At 44.8% G+C, this 26,577-nt stretch overlaps 1 protein-coding gene and 1 long non-coding RNA gene across 2 annotated transcripts in view; both read left to right on the top strand.

The window, feature by feature from the left end:
• LOC111555756 overlaps positions 1-12,166 on the top strand; it is a 105,403-nt gene extending 93,237 nt beyond the window's left edge. The window contains exons 5-6 of the long non-coding RNA XR_002735637.1: positions 6,242-6,383; positions 10,319-12,166. This is a non-coding gene — a long non-coding RNA (uncharacterized LOC111555756). The remainder of the gene's footprint in view (positions 1-6,241; positions 6,384-10,318) is intronic.
• Positions 12,167-16,638: 4,472 nt separating this feature from the next.
• The window catches only part of MED12L (mediator complex subunit 12L), a 345,920-nt gene continuing 335,981 nt past the window's right edge, over positions 16,639-26,577 (top strand). The window contains exons 1-2 of the mRNA XM_023232117.2: positions 16,639-16,911; positions 17,771-17,995. Of these exons, the coding sequence (XP_023087885.1) occupies positions 17,897-17,995 (99 nt within the window). The 5' untranslated portion in view covers positions 16,639-16,911; positions 17,771-17,896. The remainder of the gene's footprint in view (positions 16,912-17,770; positions 17,996-26,577) is intronic.

Raw genomic sequence — 26,577 nt, forward strand, 5'->3', positions numbered from 1 at the left:
CCATCTCTACTAAAAATACAAAAATTAGCCAGGTGTGGTGGCACACACCTGTAATCCCAGCTACTCAGGAGGCTGAGGCAGAAGAATCGCTGGAACCCGGGAGGTGAGGTTGCAGTGAGCAGAGAATGTGCCACTGCACTCCAGCCTGGGTGACAGAGTGAGACTCCATCTCAAAATAAATAAATAAATAAATAAAATGAAAAAAAATAAATAAATAAACCATAGGAAATATATACTAAAAATTAATATATTATTATCCATAGACAGTGGATAAGAATAGAATGAAAGGAATAGAAGAGGAATTGATACTTCTATGAGTATATATTTTGTATAGTTTTTATTTTACAACCATATTAATGCTCTAGAAATTCAAAAATAATATTAAATAAAAACAAGTATGAGAAAAAATGCAAATTGAATGCAAACAGAAACCAATTAACTATATTTCAAATGAATAGCACATCTGCATGGAAAATAAAATAATTTAAGTAACATTTGAATACAATACTTAGGCTAACTATCTTCAGTCAAAAAACAAAAAAAAAGTAATAAAAACACTTAAACTCTGTTTACTAGGTTTTTTGTAGACTATAGTTACAGCAATTCTAAAACTATTTTGTGTATTGTAGAACTAAGCAAACAGGTACATACATGATGTGTTGGGAGCCAAGGTTCTCACTGTGGGATAAGGCAGATACAAATACAAAATGAGTGAAGACAAAAAAGAATCTAATTTGTTGCACTGGAATTGGAATACTCTACACAGACAGATAGACAGATATTTCCTAGCTCTGTCCTCTAAAAGAATCTAGAAGCAGTAATACCCAACAGCAATGAGCAACTAGTATCCAGATCTTGGTTTTTAAATACCACTCACACTAAAAGGAGTGAGGGCTTCTTGGAAAAATGCTGATTCCAGGGCGGAAGCAGTTAAAGTACAAGATGAGTCTGAAACATCATGTGCCAGAAAATAAGAAAGTGCTCAAAAAATTAAGAGAATCTGTCAAAAGGCTATGGATACTGGGAAAATATGAGCATCAAATAAACAATGATATTAATAGATTTTAGTCTATTAAGTTAAATATCTATTTATAGACTTAAAAATACATGCTAAAACTATAAAACTTTTTTTTTTTTTTTTTTTTTTTTTTTGGAGATGAGGTCTCATTGTGTCACCCAGGCTGGAGTGCAGAGGCACCATCACTGCTCACTGCAACTTCACTGCAGCTTCAAACCCGGGGCTCAAGCCATCTTCTCACCTCAGCCTCCCAAGAAGCTGGGACCACAGACATGTGCCACCATGGCCGGCTAATTTTTACTTTTCTTGTAGAGACAGAGTCTTGCTATGTTGCCCAGGCTGGTCTTGAATGCATGGGCTCACGCAATTCTCCCAATTTGGCCTCCCATAGTGCTGAGATAACAGGCACGAGCTACCACACCTGGTCTATAAAACTTCTAACAGAAAACAGAAGAAAACCTTTGTGATATTGGAATAGACAAAGATTTCTCATATAGGACAAAAAAGGAAAAGAATACAAACAACAACTATATGTGATCCTGGATTGAAAAAAAAAAGCCTATAAAGGACAACATTGGGACAATTTGAAAATTTGAATATAGGCTGGGCACGGTGGCTCATGCCTGTAATCTCAGCACTTTGGGAGGTTGAGGCAGGTGGAACACCTGAGGTCAGGGGTTCAAGACCAGCCTGACCAACATGGTGAAACCCCCGTCTCTACTAAAAATATAAAAAATTAGCTGGGCGCGGTGGCAGGTGCCTGTAATCCCAGCTACTTGGGAGACTGAGGCTGGAGAATTGCTTGAACCTGGGAGGCAGAGGTTGCAGTGAGCTGAGATCATGTCATTGCACTCCAGCCTGGGTGACAGCATGAGACTTCATCTCAAAAAAGAAAAGGAGAGAGAGAGAGAGAGAAGAAAGAAAGAAAATTTGAATATAAACTATGGATCTACTACTGCTGCCACCATCCCCGCCCTTAGTAATAATAACAACAGCAGATATAAAACAGATGTGGCAAAACGTTAACTGGTCAATCTAGGTGCAGGACTGTCTGTGATTTCTTTTCATGGCTGCTTATGGTTGCTGGATTGCATTAATAATCAGCGATTCTTGCAGTAAGTGCACACCCTTTGCTATTTATTGGCTATGGATTTATTCATTCCTTTATTTCCATCTTCTCAGGTGCTGGGCTAGGTGCCATCTAAATGTTACCCCATTTAATTTTCACAAAAATCTTGTGAAGTAGATTTTATTTCCTCCACTTATACACAGTTGAGACAAATGAGGCTCAAAGAGGTGACTTGCCCAAAGTCGATGTCAGTAAATTACAAAGCAATCATTGCCACCTAGGATTTCAGGTTCAGTGTTCATTTCACATCAGTTCAGGCCTCAGGGGCCCAACATTGTGACCATCAACAGATGTTGCAGAATCAGAAAGCAAAACATAGCAGCTCTGAGAGGTTAGAGGAGAGGGCCTTAGAACACAGATTCTGTGGGAATTCAGCAATTAGAAAACATAGTTTAATAATGTTAGAACAAATGAATAAAGAGTTAATGTTCATATCACTACTTCCCTAAATGATCTACAGTTTTATATTATTTTCTTTTCATCAGGCTATAGGTTGCTTCACACATGTACCATTATTATTTACTGACCTACATAAATATCCTCTACAAATATTAATATGCCTCAGATTTTATGTGTTTATGTGTTTTTAAACATCCTGTTATATAGAAACATGAAGGAAACAGACAAAAAACAATTCCACTGATATTTTAAAAAGAAACATATATATATGATTAAAATTTCCAAAATATTGTTTATTTTCTTTATTCCATTAACAAATGCATTCCTAGAACATGTAGCCTATGACTTTCTTTTTTAGCAGCTGTAGGGGATTCCCTTGTAAGGGTATGGCTTGGGTGCATATGCATGTGTGAATGTGCATATGTGTACAGTTTTCCATGTGTATTTATGTGTTTGTATAGGTTTGTATATGTATGTGTGTGTAGGCTTATATGTGTGTATGTTTGTGTATGTATGTGGGTTTCTGTGTGTGTGTTTATGACTATAACCACTGGCTGCCACTGGATGTGACTATGTTTGTCTCATCCATGAGTTTTCAGGCTATGAGAAGCACAAGAATCATGTCTGATTGACTTTCAATACTCAGCAACTGAGCAAGGAGGCTGGAGCTGAGGTTTATTGAGACATAACTTTCACTGGCACATAACAAGTTCTTTACATATGAAGAGCAGTGGTAAAGACCATGAGCTCAGACTACCTGGGTTCAAATCTACTACTGTGTGGTCTGGGGAGGCTCCTGGGAAAGTTTCTTAGCCTTCCTTGCCTCTGTTTCCTCCTGGTCAGGTTCCCTTGCAGCAGAACCTGATAAAGGTTTGGGGGACATGTGATTTATTTTTTGACTCACAGTCCAAAGGCAGGAAGGGAAGAGGGAAGTGGGGAGCTAAGTGAAGATGTGGTTTCAACTGGGTCCAGCTTCAGTTTGATCCTCAGGGAGCTCTTGAATCACAAAGTGAATCCTACATTAAGGCAAGGGCTAGCTTTTTTTTTTTTTTTTTTTTTTTTTGACAGAATCTTGCTTTGTTGCCCAGGCTGGAGTGCAGTGGCACAATCTCAGCTCACTGCAACCTTCGCCTTCCAGGTTTAAGCGATTCTCCTGCCTCAGCCTCTTGAGTAGCTGGGATTATAGATGGCCACCATGATGCCTGGACACCTGGCTAATTTTTTTTTTTTTTTTTTTTGAGAAGGAGTCTTGCTCTGTTGCCAGGCTGGAGTGCAGTGGTGCAATCTCAGCTCACTGCAACCTCCACCTCCTGGGTTCAAGTGATTCTCATGCCTCAGCCTCCCAAGTAGCTGGGATTATAGGCACGCACCACCAAGCTATTGTTGTATTTTTAGTAGAGACAAGGTTTCACCATGTTGGCCAGGATGGTCTTGAATTCCTGACCTCAGGTGATCCACCCGCCTTGGCCTCCCAAAGTGCTGAGATTACAGGCCACCACTAGGGCTAGCTTTTTATGCCTTTTTGTTCCTTAATCATTGGTTGCTGACTGTCCCCCAGGGTTGGTGTGGGGTATAATCTCTGGGGCGGCTTCTGTTAGACTGAAGGCAATTCTCCAGAGAAAAGGGAGCTGTAAACCTTTAGCAACCAACACTTTACGGTAGCTTGGAGAGGTGTGCACCTGCCTGGTAAAAGGGATGCGAGAGACCAACAGCATCCTACAATCAGAACTTCACGAGGCCATTGTCAGGGTTAAACATGATATTCTATGTAAAGCACTAGAATAATCAGAACAAGTAACATTTATTTGCATGCTTAAGCCAAGCATTGTTCTAAGTTCTTTTCCCACAGAAAACTATCTAATATACAAGAAACCCTTTCTTTTTCTAACTTATAAGTTAAAAAATTCTAAACTTACAGAAAAGTTAAAAGAATAGTATAATGGGCCAGGTATGGTGGCTCACACCTGTAACCCCAGCACACTGGGAGGCTGAGTTCAGAGGATCACTTGAGGTCAGGAGTTTGAGATCAGCCTGGATAACATAGTGAAACCCCGTTTCTACTAAAAGCACAGAAATTAGCTGGGTGTGGTGGCAGGCGCCTGTAATCCCAGGTATTCAGGAGGCTGAGGGAAGAGAATCGCTTGAACCTGGGAGACAGGTGGTTGCAGTGAGCCAAGATGGTGCCACTGCACTCCAGCCTGGGCGGCTAAGCGAGACTCTGTCTCAAAAAACACAAAAATTAAAAAACAAAAATAATAATCATACATACCATGTGCCCAGAAAGCAGAAATCCAGCAACATTCAGAGGGAACTATTGACTCGCAGAAATATGGGAAGGAGTGGAATTCTGTTCAGTAAGGATCTTTGGGAGGGTGAATTACCATGACCAAAGGCAGCCTAGAGTCTTCTCCCATGTCTCATCCTACATATCAACAATACATATCTATCTCTAAGGAACTGGTTCTCCAAGAAAATCTCCTTATCCAAGGTCTCCATTTGTTCCTTGTCACCCACAGGGTAAACTCCAGACTCCTGTGTTATGGCCATTCTGGCTGCTGCTCTAACTGTGCCCATAGGAGAATTTAGACACATCAAGTCATGCTGTGGGAAGAGGCAGTGGCAGGGGCTTTCCTAGGGACTCTAAGAAGAGAAATCGAGGGACCTTGGGGATAAAAGATGGGAAAAACACACTGCATGTGAGCTTAATCTAATACCGATGCCTGGGTATAGCATTGTGCTTGTTATTGAGATGGGCTAATACCAGATTCCTAAGCAAGGGAGTTGACTGCAAAGATCCAAAGGTTCTTTTTACAAAAAAAAAATCTGGAAGTTCAAAGCAGCCTTGTTTTTGGATGTGGGTAATACAAAGGGTAGGGGAAAGAGATTGCCTCCTCTTCAGTGGGGAGCTGGCTGGACATCTCCACACTGGTATGTTATCAGGGTTGGAAATGCAGGCTTGGGTCCAGCTCAACAGGCTCCTTGGTGCAGTGTGGTTTGGGCAGATACGGGTGGAAGATGACACTGAGGGCTTTGATAGCAAAGGAAGCACCAGGGCCCTGGCAGTGTGGTGAATGCCTGAGGCAGTGGCTGCCACTGTGCCCATGGAAAGATGGAGCAAGTGAAGAGGAAAATGGGCCTTCCACAATGCAGTCAGAGAACTTGGTTCTCTGGTACAGGTAGATATAAGATGACGCAGGGGGTAAGATGTAAGATGAAGCACCAAGTGTCCTGGCAGTGTGTTGACATCAGAGGCAATGACTGGACCTGTGCTCAAGGAAAGATGGAACAAGTGAAGAGAAAAATAAGCATTTCACAATGCAATCAGAGACCTGGGTTTGTAGGTACACAGAGGGCCTACCCTGACCCTGATTAATCCAGAGTAATTAATTCATCCACTTAATAGTTACTGGACATTTGCTGTTTAGGTAGTAAATGAAACAGACAACATTCTCAATACCAAAAAGCTTATATTCCAATGACAGAAACTGACAAAAAGCCAGATAACAAATATATAAGCAATTTCAAATAGCAGTAAGTGCTCTTAGAAAATTAAAAACAGATATATATGTGTGTGTGTGTGTGTGTGTGTGTGTGTATGTATGTGTGTATTAGCATATTAGGAGAGAAGCTTTATACCTTTTCAATTGTGAATCAGAGTGAAATTACATTATTATAATCCTACTTTTTACTCCTAGCCTGTTGTAGCAGGGAGACCCTCAAGGCCATCTACAATATCACCACAACTCTCATAGAGCTGCCTGTGAAGGATGACAAGAAGGAAGTAGGCTGAGACCCAAGGTCTGGGTCAGGGGACTAATGCTGTTGTCACCAAGAAGGGTATAAAAAAGCTATTACTGCAGTGGCTAAAGGGACATTTGAAATCTTTGTTCTAGTCCAGGCTGGCACTGGTGTCCATGGGCCCACCCAGGTGTATAATGAGGAATCTCTGGTCACAGAAGCTCTCAGTGACAAGTGGGTAGAAGGTCTTGGATCTAAGAGGGTCCATCCTGGAAGAAGCAGGACTATGATTATGGCAGGTGCCCACAGAAGAGTCCAATAACCTGGAGTAGGTGAGGGTTATGAAAGTTGTCAAGCACTCTTGTTAAATTATTCATTTAATAAATATTTATTAAATTCCTGCTATGTGACAGGCTTGTGTTATGTGTTAGGAATACCGTGATAAACTGTCAGTCAAAGACCCTTCCCTGATGGAGCTTATATTCCACCAGGTCCCAGCCCAGAGAGCTGTGGATTGATCTTAGTTAAGAACTACAGGAGAATCTAGGAATATGTCTGGTTGTAGAAACTGGTCAGGTATCCTGGATGGTATCCGTAGTTTCATGGGCCCATAGAGAGATGCTGAGAACTTCATCCAAGAGAAAGGACTGAAGAAGAGGTGAGGATGGAGTCCTAGAACACCATCAGAATTGGTTTTCATTGAGCAAGAATGGGTGTTGGAAGCAAGCTATCCATGGCTTAACAGGGTTGGGGTCAGCTAGTGTCCACCCAGAGTCCCTGAGTATTATTAATGCTGCTCAGCTAACACAACATGTAGTCAGCAGCCTAAGAAAAGAATCACAGACACTCCAGCCCCTCTTGCTCTGGCTTCTTCTCTTACTCTCACTACCACTCTCTACCTTCCCCCACCAAATTCATCATGGGGATGTCCCTCAGACTTGATGATTGAATAGTGCTTCTTCTGTTTTGGCCCTTGGCTGGTTGGATTTAGCTTGTACTCATTCTCAGACTTTTCAGGTTTTTCGCCATGTGGGATAAAATTCCTACCCTGAATATTTTTGGCTCCAGGCCTTCATACCCACCCACCTGGCCTGCATTCTTGGTCCAACACACAGCAACAACCTTTAAGAGAGGGCTGATCATTTTGTCATGAACCCACTGCTCCAAGGGCAAGCCTGTTGCTATGGCAACATGGATGATCTAGCAGGCTCACAGCTGTCACTCTGCTTTGGGACTAAGGACTTAGGGAGGGGAACACTAGCCTCCTTGGGGAGACAACAGCCCTTGTGGGCCAATTACCAGAAAAGAGAGCAAAATGCCTCCCTCACCGTGACCTAGCAGGCCCTGTGGCCTTCAGTTCCTCTCTGCCTCCTTCAGGTTGCTTCTATTTCTGACTCCAGAGAGATTTAAAGGGAATCCAGAGAAATTGCCAGGTTTCATTATTCAGCTGTAAACCTGCACGTGGATTCTCTAGAGAGCCAAAAGGGATGACATCTCTCCTTTTTTTCCTAACCAAGGATGTGGAAAGATGATGGTCCCACTGGTGCAACCTGGTAATCCCTCTGGGAAGATAACAAGGTTTCTGACCTCAAAGAGACTTGGAGACCAAATCTTCCATGGATCTCACTTCTGTTCATGCTGGTCTAGGTTCAAAGTGTAGCCTCTACCCCTATACCCATGTAGTCAACTGATCCACTTCCGTGCTATCATCCTCATGAAGCTTTGTACATCTTTCTGCCCCAGGCTTCCATCTCTTCTCTCCTTCTCATTCTCTTCCACTCTGGCCTGTTGAATCCTTTCTCCATAGCTAGCAAACTGCCATACCTGTACAGTTTCTTCTCTAACACTCTAATCTCCTTCCTCCTACCTTGGGAAAGCTAGCCTCTTCCCTTGGAGCGCTGCTTTTCCTGCACCCCTCTTACCTTTGTATTTCAGTTCAACAAGGTGGGTTAATATCTATGAGAAACATAATAGATCATGAACAATAGAAAAGTCACTAACACTGGTTTCATTAAGTAGGGCTCATTGTTCACATAACCAGATACCTGGTTATAGATGGCTGTTAGCATTGGTTCAGCGGCCAGTTGAAATCAAGACTCACATCTCTGGGGTTGTCTTGCCTTTTCCTCATACCATATTTCTTTTATTTTTTTTTTTTTTTGAGGTGGAGTCTCGCTCTGTCGCCCTTGCTGGAGTGCGGTGGCACTATCTCCACTCACCCCGCTCTGCCTCCCAGGTTCATGCCATTCTCCTGCCTCAGCCTCCCGAGTAGCCGAGACAACAGGTGCCTGCTACCAAGCTGGACTAATTTTTTATTTTTAGTAGAGACGGGGTTTCACTGTGTTAGCCAGGATGGTCTCGATCTCCTGACCTCGTGATCTGCCCGCCTCCGTCTCCCAAAGTGCTGGGATTATAGGCGTGAGCCACCACGTCCGGCCCCATATTTCTAACCTCTTGGTCACAATATGGACATTGTAGTCTAGACTTCATGTCCAAATTCCAGGTGAGAAGAGAGAAGGAGTTAAAGGGTGTTGCCTGCATCAGGAAAGAAAAACATTATCAGAATCCCTAGAGAAATTAAGCTTATGTGTCATTGGCTAGAAGTGTGCCACATGGCATCCCTAGATGTAAGGTAATCTAGGAAGGTAGGTATATTTAGCTGGCATATTGTACCCCAGAACAAATTCAGGATTTCGTTACTAAGGAAGAAAAGGGATAAAGATAAAGATATCGGGCAGAGAACAAGCAGTGTCTGCCACAGTGTCTGCTTCACTCCCCCACGTTATATTTCACTGTCTTGTTAAAACCATTCTCCTTTGATCTTATGCCAGTCAGCTATTCTGCCCTACCTCCCCCCATCCACTGTTGGTGCTGTCATCTACTGGGGGGTCCTCGCATTCATTATGTACCTTGGTAATGGGCAAAAAGCCCACCATTCTGCAGGGCAAGCCAGTTGCCTGCCTCCTACACACAAGTTGAAGACAACTTGGTTTCCAGCTCTTCTTCCTCTCTGCTCTCATCCTTACTCAGCCAGTCTCTACTGTCATCTTGTTTCAGTCTAGCTGTCACAGCCTCTATAGCCTCCATTTACTACTGCTCTGAAAGGACTCCCTTTGTCTCTTCATACTCAAGATGCCCCATCTTGAACTTAATGTCTATTTTGCTCATCACCACACACCCCCAGCTGGCCCCTGCTTCCTGTTAGCAAAACTGGACCATGTGGCTGAAGTTCCAGGCGTCAGGAGACCCTAACTTCTCCAGGCTCCTTTGCTGATCTGACACATTTCTCCATCTTGATTTGCAACATCCTCTCCGAGACAATTTTTATATTCACTCTGCAGTTCCGCATACCACAACTGTAGCCAAGAGGTGTTTTCCTTTCTCTCCGATTTGTTAACAGCCCTGGGAAGAGGAATAGTGGTGAGAATGTTGGGCAATGTTTTAACAATACTAATAAAAAATACTATTATATAAAGGATTCATGTAATTGATTTGTGCACTACTATTCCCCAAATGCTACTGAGAGCAAAGTGTTGGCAGCGTTTATTTTTTACTGCTTAGAATTCAAACTTCAGATTTAGCAAACAGTAGGTACCAAACAGTCTTAGATATATCCAGTAGATATATCCAGTAGATAGGGGGAAAATTTATTCTTATATAAAATTTGACCCTGTTACATTTAGTTCATCATTTTAATCTGTCAAGATATTTTGTTTACTATCCAGATTCTGCCATCTAATATATTTTCCACGTTTTCTTGCTCTGTGTGACTGCAGTAGGTAGATAAGAAAGTATAAGAGGATGTCCCTAGAACTTGGAGAAAAATACTTCTCTGAGAACTGAAATATCTCATAATGAATAGTTATCAGATTTTAGTTTTCATCAGATGTAACCCATCCTAACAGGTTAGTTACAATCTGAAACTAATTGATGATAAATACTGGATCCTTAACTGGTTAACAATAAAAAAGTAGTAATCTAATTAATTATTGTGTAACTGAAAAGTAATCTCTCCCTTGCTCCTTTCCCAACAGGAAAGTCTGAAGCCAGGCTTGCTTAGCAGAGTTCTCCATATAGTAGAGATCTCCCTCTTTCAAGATGTAGGATCTCAACAGGTTAGCCAGCCCTCTGAGTGAAGCTGGTCAGTTGGGGCTGTGACAACATAGCACACTCAAAGGGGCAGACCCTTCTCAGCTGCAACAGATTGATGTCCTTGGAAAAGGTGGACCCAGTGTAGGCAGACTTTCCTGGAAAGTCCAGAAGTGACTGTGCAAGCCCAAAGCAATCTGAACAAATATTTGTGGGCCACCAAGAACTTCTGGTATGAAGTAAATAATAAAGGCATTGAACAATAATAACCTGTCTGTATATCCACCAATGGGACCGATGGGCCACAGTGTGACATCTATCCTATTCATGTCATAAGGGAGATGAGTTCCACTGTGGGACAGTCTGCGTGACTGCTCGTTGGAGATTATTCAATTCCCTTTGCTGTAATTTCATGGTCACCAAATTTCTGCTTGCTAACTTTGTTTTACAACAAACTTTAGAAAGAAGGTGATCTGAATAACAGGATATATGTATTTCAGTCTCTGGAAAGGGTTATTTCTTTATATTGAGAAACCAGTGTGTTGAGCATTTGTCTGCCTTGTAGAGCTTGAACCACTCTGGGTAAGCTGACAAAATAAGATTCTGGTGTTGAGAAGCTGAGTATGTGACCATGATATTAACAGTGACCTAAGTTTGTGTGGCCCACTTCCTTCTGCAGAAACCAACCAGTCAGCCTTCTTTTTGTAAATGTAGCAGACACCATTTTGCTAGTGAATGAGGTTAAATCTTCAGCCTTGTCATTGGTTCAGCTTTGTAATTTAAAACTCTCTTATTTTATCCTCTGATTTTAAATCCTCAGATTTTCCTTTTTGTGTCCTTTGCCCCCTGAAGTTTCCATCTGTTTAGCAACTAAGCACTGTTTAGGTATCTACTGTCTTCCCCAAGTTGCCTTTACTTTTCTTGTTTACCTTTCTCGTTTTATTTCTTTCTTTCTTTCTTTTTTTTTTTTGTGAAATGGAGTCTTGCTCTGTCACCCAGGCTGGAATGCAGTGGTGCAATCTCAGCCCATTGCAACCTCCACCTCCTGGGTTCAAGCGATTATCTTGCCTCAGCCTCCTGAGTAGCTGGAATTACAGATGTGCACCACTATGCCTGACTAAGTTTTGTATTTTTTAGTAGAGATGGGGTTTCACCATGTTGGCCAGGCTGGACTTGAACTCCTAACCTCAGGCAATCTGCCCGCCTTGGCCTCCCAAAGTGCTGGGATTACAGGCGTGAGCCACCATGCACGGCCTCTCTTGATTTACTTCTCTCATTACTTTTTGTTCTTTTAATTTGGAAACCCACCTCCTTCCTCAGTGTCGTTATTAAAAACCCACATGTTACAGGTTCATTAGGACTGAAACATTCCTTTGGAGCTGAGCTGACCAACATGTTAGCCACTAGCCACATGTGACTACTGCACACACGAAATGTAAAATGTGGCTGGTCTGAAATGATGGCATAGGTATGAAATTCACAGAAGATTTAGAATACTTAAGATAAAAAAGAATGTAAAGTATCTCACTAATACTTTTTTTGGTATTGATCACCTATTGAAATGGTAATATTTGGTTATACTGGGTTAAGCAAATGTACATTAAAATTAATTTCATCTATTTCTTTTTACTTCTTTAATACTAGAAAATTTAAAAGTACCTATTTGGCAAGCAATATAAAACTACTGGCCAGTGCTGCTTGAGAGTCTTAATGTCTGTATTTTTTATATCTCTGTAAGCATGAACGCTGTATTAAAAACCCAATTTGGGTAAACACCCCCGAATTACTCTTCCATTTCTCTTTTCTCTCTTCTGACCCCCCTTCCCAAGTCATTATCATCTTTCATTTTTTGGGGAGTTTAAAATAAAGGGGAAATTTTTCTTTATTGATTTAGAAGTAGGCATGAGACAAATACATTGAAATATAATGGGGATGTAAGAAAAACGGAAAGTAAGCAAACTGCCTATAGACAATCTGTTAACAAAACACAATAATATATATACCTGGACAAGCAACAATCCCATGAGGAAACCTAGCAACTTTAATTAATTCACCTACAGGCACTACACTGAGAATTGTTTCTTTCCACTTGAGTGTAATTGTGCTGCAATGCCAGAGTGAGCTGTCAGGAGTTTTGCTTCTCTTATACCAGAACTGTCTTCAAAGGCTCATTTTTATGTGTTATGTAAATGATAATTAATACATGTAACACATTGACAACAATAATAAGCATAAGTTTGGGAGCCAGAGAGATTCTACGTTTGATTCTGGCTTTGCTAGTCGCTAACTCAATGGCCTGGGACCAGCAACTTCACCTCTGGAGCCCTATCTACTAATCTGTAAAATAGGAATAGGAATAGTAGGACCACTCTCTTCCCTTCCCTGCACTGCCCTGCCCTGCCCTTGTCCTTGCCCTGCCTTTTCTTTTCTTCTTTCTTTCTTTTTTTGAGACAGAGTCTCTGTTACCCAGGCTGGAGTGCAGTGGGGCAATCTCGGCTCACTGCAACCTCCACTTCCCAGGCTCAAGCGATTCTCCTGCCTCAGCCTCCCAAGCAGCTGGGACTACAGCCATGCACCACCACACCCAGCTAATTTTTTGTTTGCTATGTTGGCTAGGCTGGTCTTGAACTCCTGGCCTCAAGTGATCCAACCACCTAGGCCCTCTCAAAGTGCTGGGATTACAGGTGTGAGCTACCATGCCCGGCCAGGACCATACTTTCTGATGGGTCAACATCCTGCCTCTGCAACATCCTGCCTCTGCTCCTAGCCATTCTTCACTCTCATTAAAAAAATCTGTTCTGCTGCCAGGCTCTGTGGCTCGTACCTGTAATCCCAGCACTTTGGGAAGCCAAGGTGGGTGGATCACTTGGGGCCAGGAGTTTGAGACCAGACTGACCAACATGGCGAAACCCCGTCTCTACTAAAAATAAAAAAAAAAAAATTAGCCAGGTGTGGAGGCATGTGCCTGTAATCCTAGCTACAGGAGGCTGAGGCAGGAAAACTGCTTGAATCCGGGAGGTGGAGATTGCAGTGAGCTGAGATGGCGCCACTGCACTCCAGCCTGGGTGACAGAGCAAAACTCCGTGTGAAACAAAACAAAAGCAAAAACAACAAAAAAACTGTTCTGCAAATGATTGTGTCTCTGGCTTTCATCAAAGAAATTTTATTCCTCACTTCAAACCTTGTGAAAAGAACTTTGAGAAGGTCACTGACCTGAGCATTTGACATTTGTCCTATACAGTTTGGATGGACCTGAGGAACTGGTCTCTGATTCAGACTGTTGAACTTTTAAGGTGGAGAATTGTGGCTTACAGAGTGTATTCATGGTGGGCAAGTACAGAAGGTTGGTTAGAAAATGCCTGCACTAGCGTATGTACAGGGAAAGGACATTTGTGTATTTCTGGCAGAGCAAATGTAGGGAGAGAAAGCCAGCCATGAGCTATATTAAAGGGATTTGCCCAAAAGCACAAATGGATACCAACAGTGAGGGACTCCTTGCAGAATGCTGAAAATCAGGGTTTTCAGAGGGAACATAAGCAGTTAAGGAATCTTTGAGAAACCCTTGAATGTGACCCAAGAAAAAGGGTCAACTTTTAAATACCTGGTAACCCACAAAAGCAGCAGTGAAGACTTAGTTTTATACTTGGACAATATAGCACCATATGCTTAAAATGGTTTATAATTCATTCACCTTTCTCCAGCCACATTTCAACCCCATTTCCCCAGATAGCTATATAAAACTTCCTCAGGAACCTGAACTCACCCCTTCTTGCTAGCCTGAGGTTCTAGGCTGGGACCAATTTGGGGAGCCTCTGGTCTTCTCTAAGTTCTGTTCCATGCAAATTGTTCTTGGTCCCAGGGAATCATTAGCTAGGTAAGATAAAATGTCCCTTAGGAACAGTATCAACTAGAACCCACATTATTCAATGAGAATGTGTGCCTATCTGCTATATTAACCAGCACCACGTGGGAAATTCAAGCACTGTATAGAACACAGTGGGCTACAGTTTAAGCCCATCATGATGAGCTGACCTTAGTCTGCTTAAAGACTAATTCTGGAATGGAAGAAGGGGACCAGGAGGAAAAGGTGAGGATGAGGCAACAAGACTATTCCGTGTGACATATTCAAATGCATGCCAATAAATGTTAAAATAAGATAATAAAAATTAAGTGCTAAGGGTACCAAAAGGCAAAAGATCACCTTTTGCCAGGGGAATCTGAAGGAGCTCTGTATAGGAGCCCATACTCTAAGGACTGTAGAGGTGAGTTTCTGAAGACGAAGAACCTGGGAATTCCATATTAGTAAAGGAAGCTAACTGGGGCAAGAGGTTAAGGAGAAAAAGTTGGATTGCTAGGTAGGGGGTAGATTACAAAGATTTCCCAGGGTAAGGAGCCAAATGCCCATGGGAAATCCATGCAGCAAAATAATGATTCCTAGGGGAAGCTTCTAAGCATATTAAAGTTTTCACTATTTATTTTGTGTTGAGAGGGTCAAGGAATTCATGCCAGACTGTTTCAGGAGAGGGAGTTAAGAAGGGACAACAACAGGGAGAGGGCTATTATTTTCCCTTCTTTCCAAACACCAGGGGCACACTACTGACACATTTTGATTTTAAGATAAAATTCTTATGGGTAGATAAGATTTTAAGCGCTTCAAAGTGTTTCAGTTGGAGGCAAGGGAAGAACTGCGATTACATTTCTCCCCCAGACTAGGGGTGTTTGATTGAGTAGCAGCACAAGGTTATTATTCCCAAAGTACCACTAATGATGCAATCATCAATCCATCCACACATTGCCTACCTATCCTCCATTCCATAAGCCAACATTTTTGAATGCTCACCACGTGTCAGGTCCCACACTGTGTTTCTGAGTTGCAACAATGAGTAAAACTGTCCTTACTAGTATATGTCATTGAGTTGGGAATGGGGAAGAAAGATGAAACAAAAATATAACTTTAATTTTTATAGCTGAGAGATGAGTATTTGAGGGCTCCTTATATGACTTCTTCAGTTTTTTGTATGTTTAATAATTTCCCTAATAAAGTCAGATAATAAAAACTGTCCTTTCTTTTAAACAAGGGAGCTAGATTTGATAGATGCCTGTATCACAAGGGCAAGGGCAAGTCCAGCCATGAAATTAATCCCAGGATATTAGTGGAAGAGAAGACCCTGTGGCAAGATAGGGAAGGTGGTCAGGAAATGCCCTTCTGTGAAGGGTAAATGATCTCTAGAAGTAATTATTCAGATTAAGGAAGCCAAAAGCTAAACACCTGACTCAGCCTCAAACTGGGTTTGGAGGTTCTCACAGGTCAGGGTCAGGAGTGAGGAACTAGCCTCTGCCACATTACCTTCACTTTATTTATCTCCTTCTTCCCCCTTTGCTTAAATGTCAACAAACATCAAAGTTGATGTTCAGATTCAACCAACATTTCCAGAGCACCTACTATGTATCAAAGGCTTCTGGTTAGAATCTGCCTGTGTCACCTTACAGAGAGGGAAGGCCGAGAAGGCCTCAAGCCGTGGAGAACGTGACTCCATTAGGCAAGGGCAGGTTAGGAACCCAGTCCCTCCAAGTCCAAGTCAGAGAAAATAGGTCAGAAACTTGGAATCAGTGGTGGATTCAAATTCCGACTACTTTCGTGGGTTTCGGCAAGTAAATGGTCCTCTCTGAGTTGGCTCAATTTCTCCATCCATAAAAAGGGTACAGTAAGACCGTGGAAGGCTGTAAGGACCAGAGATTCTGACTGTCAAGATCCTGGCACTTAGCGAAGGCTCCATTAAATGGCAGCCATCATTCTTGGCCAAGTGCGGACGCACTCTCCCGGGCACGCCTCCCGCGGGGTCCCTCAGGACAGGCCGAGCCCGCCTCCGCGGCTCCGGTCTCGCAGAGCTCGCGCCAGGTGGCCCAGCATCTTGGTGCCCGCGCCCCGAAGCGAGCGAGGAGCAAGGGCGGGTTGGATGACCAAGGTCTGCCCTGGAGGATCACCCCCCAGCCCCTTCCACGCTACCGGCGCAGGTGAGGTTTTCGGCCCAGGCCAAGGGGACCTCGACCTCTGGAGAGGTCGAGGAGGAGGGCGAAGCGGGGGGACTAGAGCGGGGCTCCAGAGGGCGCTCCCTCCCTCGCCCAGGTTCACCCCAGGGCCAGCCTCGGCGCCGGGGCCCGCGGGCTGCGCGCTCTGCGGCTGCGAAAACCCGGAGAGGCGGATTGGAGCTCGCTCACCGCGCTCGCAGCCAACTCCTCCGCGGTCCGGCCGCCGAGCTGGGCATGCTCAGTACGGACGCCGCGCCGCCGTCCGCCAACTCGGAAGCTCGCGCTCCCGGGCCGTGGGGGCGAGAACGCCGGCGGCGAGCCGGCGTCGCTCGCCGCCCCCAGACAGTGGGAAACTTCGCGGCGTTCCCGAAGCTCGTCCGGGAGAAGCAGATACCTCACAAATAAAATCATAATCCAATTCCCCCATCCCAACCCGAATGATGGAGGCTGCGGCGGCCGGAGTGACCCCGCCGCTGCCAGCCCCAGCCCGCTAGCCGCGGACCAACAGGTAAAGTGTTGGGGGTTGGGGGCGGAAGGGAAGAGGAGCTGGGGCCGGGGGGAGGCGGCGGGCTGGAGGAACCCGAGACGCCTGCGGGCTGGCTGCCCCCGTCGGCGCTCACAGCTAATCGCTCCTCACCCCCTTCCCCAGCCCCTGGAGGGACTGTAAAGGGTTAAGTCGGCCCCGCGCCACCGTGAGCACGGCCCCCTCCAGCCGCCGCGACCGCCAGCAGCGCGCCTCGGCGCCTGCCCGGAGCCGCCGAGGGGACCGGAGCTGCAGATGCGCCACCGGAGCCTGGCGGGCGTCTAGGAGTCACCGGCCGCTTCCCACCGGCCGCATCCCTGCGTCTCGCGCCCCCTTCAGACCTCCCTCCCTCTGCACCGGCCGGGTCCGCGCCCAGGTGGCGGGGTCTGCGGGGCGCGTGGCGGCGGGGGAAGGGTCCCTGCCGGGGAAGAGAGGCGGGGGCGGTCCGCTCCGCAGCTTCTTCCCGGGAGAGGAGGGCCACCCTCGCCTTGGGCGAGCACTTGAACCACCAGCCTAGGCGCCAAGAAAAGTTTTTTTTTTTTTTTCAGTGCCCCACCCCCACCCCATGCTGCGCCCAGCTGGGGTGGGTTTGGGTCCATTGGTGAAAAAAGTCACACGTTCCCATCAGCTGCTCCTCCCTCTGGGGACAGGGTGTGGGGGGAGCAGAGGCGGCAGGCGCCGCGGAGGACCCTGGCCGACCTCTAGTCCCTCCGCCGCCGCCGCCACCGGAGCGGTGCGTCCCGGGGCTCGAGCGCAGCCGAGTACCCGCCGAAGGCTGTCCCCATCAGTGCGTGTCTGCTGCCGGGCAGCGGCAGCATCCAACCTGCTTTATTCCTGCCTGCAGCGCCACAGCGAGCGAGCGAGGAGGGGGAGAGAGGGAGTCTTGTCTGCAAAGTGCTGCTCCCTGGTGCTCAGAGGCGGCTGCTCCAGCTCCAACTCTCATTCATTTCGCCGGTTAACATGAGAGATCATGGCCGCCTTCGGGCTTCTCAGCTATGAGCAGAGACCGCTGAAGCGCCCCCGGCTCGGGCCGCCCGACGTCTACCCACAGGACCCCAAGCAGAAGGAGGTAAGGGCGCCGGCGGCCTCCCCGGCAACCGGGGCCGTGCTCTGCAGCGCTGACCCGGGGCCAAGTTGGCCCAGCGGGCATCGCCGGCGCTGCGGGGGAAGAGGTCGGGGAGGGGGATTAGAGGCGGGGGCCGGGCTGGTGGTGCTGGGCGATCCCCCGGCGGCGGAGACCCAGCGGCTGTCAGTCCCCGCGCTCCACTGGGGCGCTCGCTTTCCGTGTGCCGGTCGCTTTCTCGTTGCCGGGCCTTGCACGGCGCCGCCGGGCGCTTCTCGGGCTTCTTCCCTGCCGAAACCCTGTTCGCTCTCACCTGCTTCTGCCTGCTTTATTTTTCTTCTTGCCGCTTCGGTAAATCGTCGTAAACTTTTTGAAAAATGTTGGAATGCAGTGCATCCTACGTTGAGGTCTTGCGTTTTGCGTTCGCTGGCCAGGGACGAAGGTGGGGGGGAGCTTTTCAAATTTTCAGTTTGGATTGGAAGTCTTTTTTATCGAAGTGATGAATATTTAGCTCTCTGAGTACACCTCTGTAACCCTTCTACCCTTTAAAAATTAAAATTAAGGAGAAACACTGATTTTCGTCTCTAGAGGCAATTGCCTTAATTGCTGGAGGCTGTTTTGTATATGTAAAAGCAAGCGAGTTACCTTGGGAGGGAATAGGTCCCAGGATTGCTTATTTCTTTGAACGAAATTAATTGGAGACACCTTGACTCTTGCACCGGGTACACTAGCTTCAATGGCTAGGGTAACCAAGGCATTTTGTAGCTATGTATCTGTTTGTCAGGAGTTAACAAGTAATTATGTAACAAGTCTCTAGTTATAATGATCACCTTTGGCTACACCATTTGCCCAGGGACTTGCCTTTCTTTTCTTTTCTTTTCTTTTTTTTCTTTTGATCACCTGCTACCCAGCTGTGCTTTCTGAGTTTGCCAGCTGCAGTCCACCCATCTTCTGTTCAGCTAAACACTGACCACATTTCAAAACTTATCTTTCTGAGAATCTAAAAACCCTTCATTAAAAGTTTGTGGGCCCACTGATAGCACAGAAAGGGCCTTGTAAACCAGACAAGGAGGGGTCCTTAAGACTTTCCTTTTGATAAATGTATCTGTTTCATTAGGAGATTAAGTGCTTGTTCTGGCTAAACCGTCTTATAAACGTGTCTGAGAAGTAAGGAACAGCAACTCCTTTTAGAGGTTTAGCACACTAAATATGCTCGAGCATCGATGGAGTCACGCAGGTGAAGCTGGGAAGGTTTTACAGGTGGTTTCCAGCACTAGCTTTACAGGATGCTAGAGGTTTGATAAGATTACCCAGATTTTTTCCCCTACCCATTACCCCACCCTGCTACTCCAACTTAGAATGAAGTTAATGGTTAAGGACTGGAAATAATAGAGAAGCTGAGGATCAAGTGTAAAGTTAATAGCTTAAAAATTATTAGGAGGAAATTCTTAAAGTTTTGATAGGGACAGGGCCATTTCGTTGGTTGAACTTTATCGTCTCGTAATTAATGTCTTACTGTGTCTTTCCAGAGGGCAGCATAATTGATGGCATGATGGCTTGGGATGCTGTGTGGGCTTATTTAGCATTTGTTCTTCAGGCCAACGCTCATTTCAGGATTGGGTCATCTGTGATTCTGGAAAGAGTAATTTTGGATTTCAGGGTCTCAACATTTTATGGCGTTCTAAAACTGGACGCGACCTTAGGGACTACTTTTTATAACTTCCTTTTGACTAAGTGAAACAGGCCTGGAAAACTTGACTGGTTCAACCAAGGTGTATGGGTGAATAAGCAGAGGAGTTGTACCACCAAACCAGTATTTATGTCAAAACTAATACTGCTTTGAGGGTGATTTATGCTAAATTATGTTCTGATGTTATCACCTTTCCCCCAAGGCAGCCAACGTTTCATCTCTCTCAGGCGGACAGAGTTATGTGTAGCTGTAGCCAAATTTGGGTACAATATGGAACAGGTGCTTGGCTGTTCTTGGGTGGCTGGTGAGTAGTTTCCTAAGCTTTAGTTATTTATGTACTACCTCCCTCAAGATTTCTACCCTACCCCTGTACCACCTGTACTTTTATTCTGAAGTTTTCTTGAAACTAATTTTTAAGAAACTTTGTGTTTCCTGGGCAGTAATACATATGGAGTCATGGATTTATTGCAATATATGTATATATAAAATTTATATTAAATCATGTATACATACTATTTTAATTTGATATTACATGCACACATGTATATGATTATACATAATACAATGAGAGCATTACTGTTAACACTTTAAAAGTTCATCTGTGTATCGAAAACAACAGTTGTGTTCCATTAGAGAGATGTGTGGTGGAAAATGCTGATTTAACGGAGGAAGTGTGGGCTTCCAAGTTGGGCCGACCTGGATTTAGTTTTTTTTTTTTTGCAATTGTGTGGCCTTGGGCAAGTTGCATAGCCTCTCATTTGTAAATTGGTTTGTGCACTTTAGAAAAAATTCCAAACCAATATTTGTGTGAGAAAAGCCCTCCTCCTAGTAGAAGTTATTCTTGTCACCATAAATGTAATTTTTATTATTGTTGTTAACCAGTGGTAATAGTATTTCAGAAAAGGGCTCCAAGCAGATAGGGTAGAACCCTTGAATGAAGACCCATGTGGAGAAGTATGGGGGTGAGGGGGTGGAATATGGAAGCTTTAACCTGCTTGATGGATTGGTTATATTTATTTGAGAGCTTGCTGTGCATCAGCATCCTATAGGACTTCATTATATATTGTGTTACAACACTTTGCCTCCTGCAAACAGACTGTCCTCAAGCCTTTAAAACAGGAAATCAGAAAACTGGCAGTCATCCTTGAGACCTCCTCCTCGCTTATACCCCCTTCATCCATCAGCATCTATACATCCATCCGCATATCCTGTTCAGTTCCAAAATATATTTCCAATCTACCAGATGCTCCCCCGTTTCACCAGTATGCTTGGTCTCCCTTCTGGCTTCAGGGTGACTTCTCTGCCCCAGTGTTCCTGCATATTCTGTTCTGGCCTTTCTGCCTGGACACCTGTCTGTCTAGCCACCCCCTCACACTCAGCATTCCAGCCAGCTCTTCTCACCTTAGCCTGTGGTTAGAAAGGTAGGCTCTGGAGCCAGTCTGCTTGGGTTGAGACCCTGGCTGTCCTGTTTATGTGCCCCTATTCTCCCTTTACTTCATTTTCCTTCCATATAGAGAGTGATAATACTAAACCCACAGGGCTGTTGGAAGACTACCTGGATAATATATGTAAAAAGCACTTAGAATCTGTCATAGATTCAGCCCCTCTATGTTTGCTGTCATGAACTACTGTCAGGCCTGCCCCTTCATCATTCAAGTCTCAGGCTTTTCTGGTATATCATTTACAATTATATACTTATTTGCATCTTGCCATCTCCCCCCAATAGGTCAGTTTCATGAGGGCATGGATGAGGTCTATTTTGGCATGGCAGAAGTACCTGGCACCTGCACATTTAGTTCCTAGAATGCTGAGGGCACAAAGATTTATTGGAATATGAGTAAATGTGGGATGAATAAATTAAAAAGGGAAATCTGGTGACTGAGGGGTGTTGGGGAATGTCAAGGTTAAAGCTGAAAGTATCCTTTGCATCTATCTGCTTTGGAGCCTAGGTTAAGGCTGAAAGTACAAATAAGGTCCAGAAGTAGGAAGGAAGAGGAGGTTTACTCTGGGACAAAAGAGACCAAAATAGGGCCAGGCACAGTGGCTCATGCCTGTAATCCCAGCACTTTGGGAGGCCGAGGCGGGTGGATCACCTGAGGTCGGGAGTTCGAGACCAGCCTGACCAACATGGTGAAACCCCGTCTCTACTAAAAAATACAAAATTAGCTGGGCATGGTGGCGGGGGCCTGTAATCCCAGCTACTTGGGAGACTGAGGCAGGAGAATCGCTTGAACCCGGGAGGCGGAAGTTGCAGTGAGCTGAGATTGTGCCACTGCACTCCAGCCTGGGCGACAGAGCAAGACTGTGTCTCAAAAACAAAACAAAACAACAACCAAAAACCAAAACCAAAAACAAAAAAAAAGACGCTGAAACATTTGAAGAGTAAATATGTGCAGAAAATCAAATTCGTTAGAAAAATGGGTTGGGGCAGTAGTGAGATTTCCAGGAATCAGGAGTGGTAGAGCCCCACTAGCAGGGACCTACAGGAAGAATGGCCTGGTGTGCAGTGCAGGGGCTGCCCGAAGATATACACAGCATGACTTAGGAGAGCTGGTGGTGATGGTGGTGTCTGCATGCAGATATCCCAGAATGGTGGTTCTTCAACTTCAGAGGACATTCAGATTACTCTGAGGGCTTGTTAAAACAGATTGCTGGGTCTCTAAGATTCAGTAGGTCTGAGGTCAGGCCCCAGAAATTGCACTGGTGACAAGATCCCAGGTGATCTGATGGTGCTGGTCTAGGGCACCACTTCCATAACCCTGACTTAAAGGGAAGGCATCCAGTTCTGCGGGGGCTAGAGCATTCTGCTTGATACAAGCAGGGCTGGATTAGACTTCTGTGTATGGCTGAAGTTGCAGTAGTTTGGCTTAACAGCCAACTCAGCCAAGACTTGGTGTGCTTGTCCCAGAATTTGTGCCCTCTCTTACTTCAGATCTAAGGGAATGGACCAGGAAGTCTCAGTCCCCCTCCAGTGGCTTTTTCCATTACACTTGAAATAAAATTCAAACCCTTTACCTTGGCCTTCAAGGCCCTACCAGTCTGGCCCTTGTTCACCTCTGCAATCGTCGCCTGCAGCCAAACAGCCTGGCTTTGCTAGTTCTGGCTCCCCGACTTACTGCCTGTTTGATTCAGCTTCCTCAACCATGGAATGAGGTTTGTATTTCTTCCAACTTCATAAGGTTGCTGGGAAGAGAAAATGAGCCAATGTATGCAAAATGTGTGGAACTGTGTCTGTCACAGAGGCAGCACTCAACACAGATCAACCACTATTAGCTGATCCCTTATTAAAGGATGCTGCGGGCCTCCTGTTGTACTTGCCATAACAGCCACAAGATCCTGCCTTTCAAGATCTGGACGTTGAGTCACCCCTTCCAACTTGCTGTGTGGTGGGCCCACAGGCTGCCTCTCTCTTCTTCCAACAGTCCTAGCTTCTTTTTGTATAGATTCCTGTCCCTTGCTCCCTGCAGCAGTTTTGTTTCCTGTCATTTGGTTCATAGCTCAGAAACCCCCACAAGGAGGCCTTCCTTGCAGCCCATCTTCCCTCATCCTTGCCAGTTCATTTCCCTGCGTTAATATGTTTTGTAGCGCTTGTCACTGCCTGAAGTGCAATTATTAGGATGCTGTTCTCTCCATGGCCTGCCTTCCAGCTGGAATGTAAGCTGCGTGAGAGCAGAGGCTTGTCTGTGGTGTTCACATCTGTGAATGGCCTAGTGCCTGGGAGTAGACTAGGTGCTCAGTAAATACTTCATGAAGAAATTAATAAATGCATAAAGAACTATTAATGAGCAATTGTGAGTATTTATAACATTTGACTGTCTCAATGCTTGGTTTATTTTGGTAACTCCTGTTTTCTTGTTAGCATCGAAAACTCTTAAACACATCAATGCCTGTTTAGAGGCAGCTGGGGAAGTGGAGTGGGGGAGGTGGAAAGTTTGTTTCTTCAAAAGGGGAGGATGTTGATAAAGTTTTCTGGGAAGAAAGGACAGGTTGACCAGTTGACTTAGGGGACCAAAAGAGGAGGCAAGGGAGATTTGATTTCAGAAAGCTCCTCACTTGAGACTAATTGGCTGGCCCCAAGGCACTGCTACAGACCTCCCAGAATCCCAGTGTTCAGGGAGGGACTGATGTTTGTGTTTAACTCATGCCTCAGGTGACTCTTGGGAGAGGAGCAGTGTAGGAAGCACTGGTTGGGAGGTCCTGCTGTTTTCAGCTTCTCACAGTTTGCTACCCAAACTCTATGGCCAGGGAGGAGGAACTCAGCTGGTTGTCATTTTTCAGGGCCTGCCAGCATTTGCAGCCGAATGTGAAAGATGCTTGTTAAAAATGCACATATACACTTTGGGAAGACCAAGACTGGAGGATCGCTTGAAACTGGAGATTTGAGGCCAGCCTGGGCAACATAGTGAGACCCTCATCTCTATAAAAAATTTAGAAAGCCAGGTTTGGTGGTGCACACCTGCGGTCCCAGCTACTAGGGAGGCCAAGGTGGGAGGATCAGTTGAGCCCGGGGGTCAAGGCTGCAGTGAGCTGTCATCTTGCCATTGCACTCCAGCTTGGGCTATAGAGTGATACCCTGTCTCTTAAAAAATGCAGATAAAGTGACCCACCTCTACCCCAGACATGCTAAGTCAGAATTCTGGGAAGGAAGCTCAGAAATTTGCATTTTAAACAAGTTTTCTAGGTGATTCCAAAACATGTCAAGCTTGAAAACCTTTGCTTTAGTTTGCTGTCCTTATCTGTAGAGAGCATTGTGAACTGGGCTCCCCCTTATTCCTACCTGCTGCCCCTGATTTGATGTATTAGAATCTTTTGGACAAATAAGTACCTTTTGGTATTAAACAGTGCCATTGAGTTTAGTTACTTTCCTCCTTGAAGTTCTAATAACCATGGTTCTCAACATAGGCTTGTTTTCTGTTGCTGTACACAGTTTATAGCAGAGGAGAGTTTTATGCCTTGGTTTTGAAATAGCTGTATCTCCCTCCTGCATGCATTTGGCTAAACTGAGGGATAAGTGAGCAGATCTTGCTTTGTTCCACGAAGCCATTCTTTGAACTTGTCAAGGTTGTGGAATTTTCTTTGACTGTGTCCCTGGGTTCTCAGTTTTGCTCTTTGGGGACCCCTGTAAGACTGTCATTTAGGGGTACAACCACTGTCCTTTAGCCTGTCAGATATTTCCCTTGGAGTAGCACCTGAGGAGATGAAATGGGATCCTTTAGGAGATTGGAGGACCACACCATGAGATCTGGAAAGTAAACTGCATTGGGTGAGCACGAGGTAGGAGAGGATGAGGATGCACAGAGTGGAAAGATTCTAGTTGAACCAGTTAGTGCCACCCGCAGATGTGTGCACATGTGTGTGTCTGCCCATACATAGATGCACCCTTGTGTGAAGACAGAGCTCCTCGTTAGTGTAGTAGTGAATTAAGGAAAAAAGAAAAGCAGAAGTAGACGCATAGAGTAAGTGCAAACTACAAGAATTGTGATGTATTTCTTCTGAAGCTCTCCTCTGATGAGGTTCTGGGAACACCATTCACAGGGCTTCTAGACTAGGCAGGAATTTGAGAAGTTGGAAGGATCCACAAGAATGAACATGATGAAAGATGTTAAAATGTCAGGTCTCTTGAGCAGTGAAGGAAGGGGTGATTGACTTAGCCTGGAGAAAAGCTGACTTCAGAATCTGAGAAAAACCAGGTGGAGGGAAGAAATCCAAGGGAAATGCAGAGGGGAGACTCTTACCTCCTACATATTCCTCCCCAAAAAGGGAGCATGGAAACACTTGGACTTTTAATTACCTTTAGATAATTTCTAAAGCTGGGTGATGGTGACAAGGGAGTTCATGATATTGTTCTCTTTCTCTTAGAAAATATGTATTATGTATATGTAAAGAACTATGTCATTAAGTTATACCACAGCTTAATTTTGACTTAAAAATACGTATACACAATCTAGAAGGATTACCACTCACATACACACAGTTATCTCTGGGGGATAGGATTAAGGGTGATTTTTATTTTCTTCTTTGTACTAATTTGTATTCCAAGCTGTAACAATAGATATGTACTACTTTTGTCATTGGAGGAAGTACATTAAAGAATAATTATTAGGTAACTTTGACTGATTTAGAGAAATGGGTTTCTGTTAGTTCCAAGCCAATCTAGAGCCCCTTTAGGTGATGCCTAGGCAGAGGGATCTCATAGGGTGTAGAATAGGCATTTATGTACCTGCGATCTGCCAAAAGCTGGATAGGACTGGAGTTAGGACTGTTAGGTGATCATTCCAGCTCTGCAACTTGAACTGTGTGATATCCGCAGTTGGGTCGTTTTCCTCACCTATAAGCTGCAGAGAATAATATCTGATATATAGAGCATTTAAAATGTGAAGCAGCATTGTAAACTTAACTTTTTAATCAAATGTAAGGCATAATAAATTCAGTGACCTGCAGGAGCAGGTTTATACCAACTGATTGTTAACATTTCAGGAATTTCATGAAATGGTTGATACCATGTTGGTAGCTTGAAACTGGCTATACAATGCTACAAATGAGAACTTAATTTCATTCTTTTTTTTTTTTTCTTTTAAATTTGAGGCATAGTCTTGCTCTGTCAACCAGGCTGGAGTGCAGTGGCGCGATCTCGGCTCACTGCAACCTCTGCCTTCTGGGTTCAGACTATTCTCCTGCCTCAGCCTCCCGAGTAACTGGGATTACAAGCACACACCACCATGCCCAGGTAACTTTTGTATTTTTAGTCGAGACAGGGTTTCGCCATGTTGGCCAGGTTGGTCTCGAACTCCTGACCTCAGGGGAGCCACTGTGCCTGACTGACTTTCTTTCATTCTGAGCTGGTTAACATTTACCTGCATACCACTGGGTATAGCTATAGGTGGCAGACACTTTGTTG

This window comes from Piliocolobus tephrosceles, chromosome 2 (genome assembly GCF_002776525.5).
Source record: "Piliocolobus tephrosceles isolate RC106 chromosome 2, ASM277652v3, whole genome shotgun sequence".
Taxonomy (NCBI): domain Eukaryota; kingdom Metazoa; phylum Chordata; class Mammalia; order Primates; family Cercopithecidae; genus Piliocolobus; species Piliocolobus tephrosceles.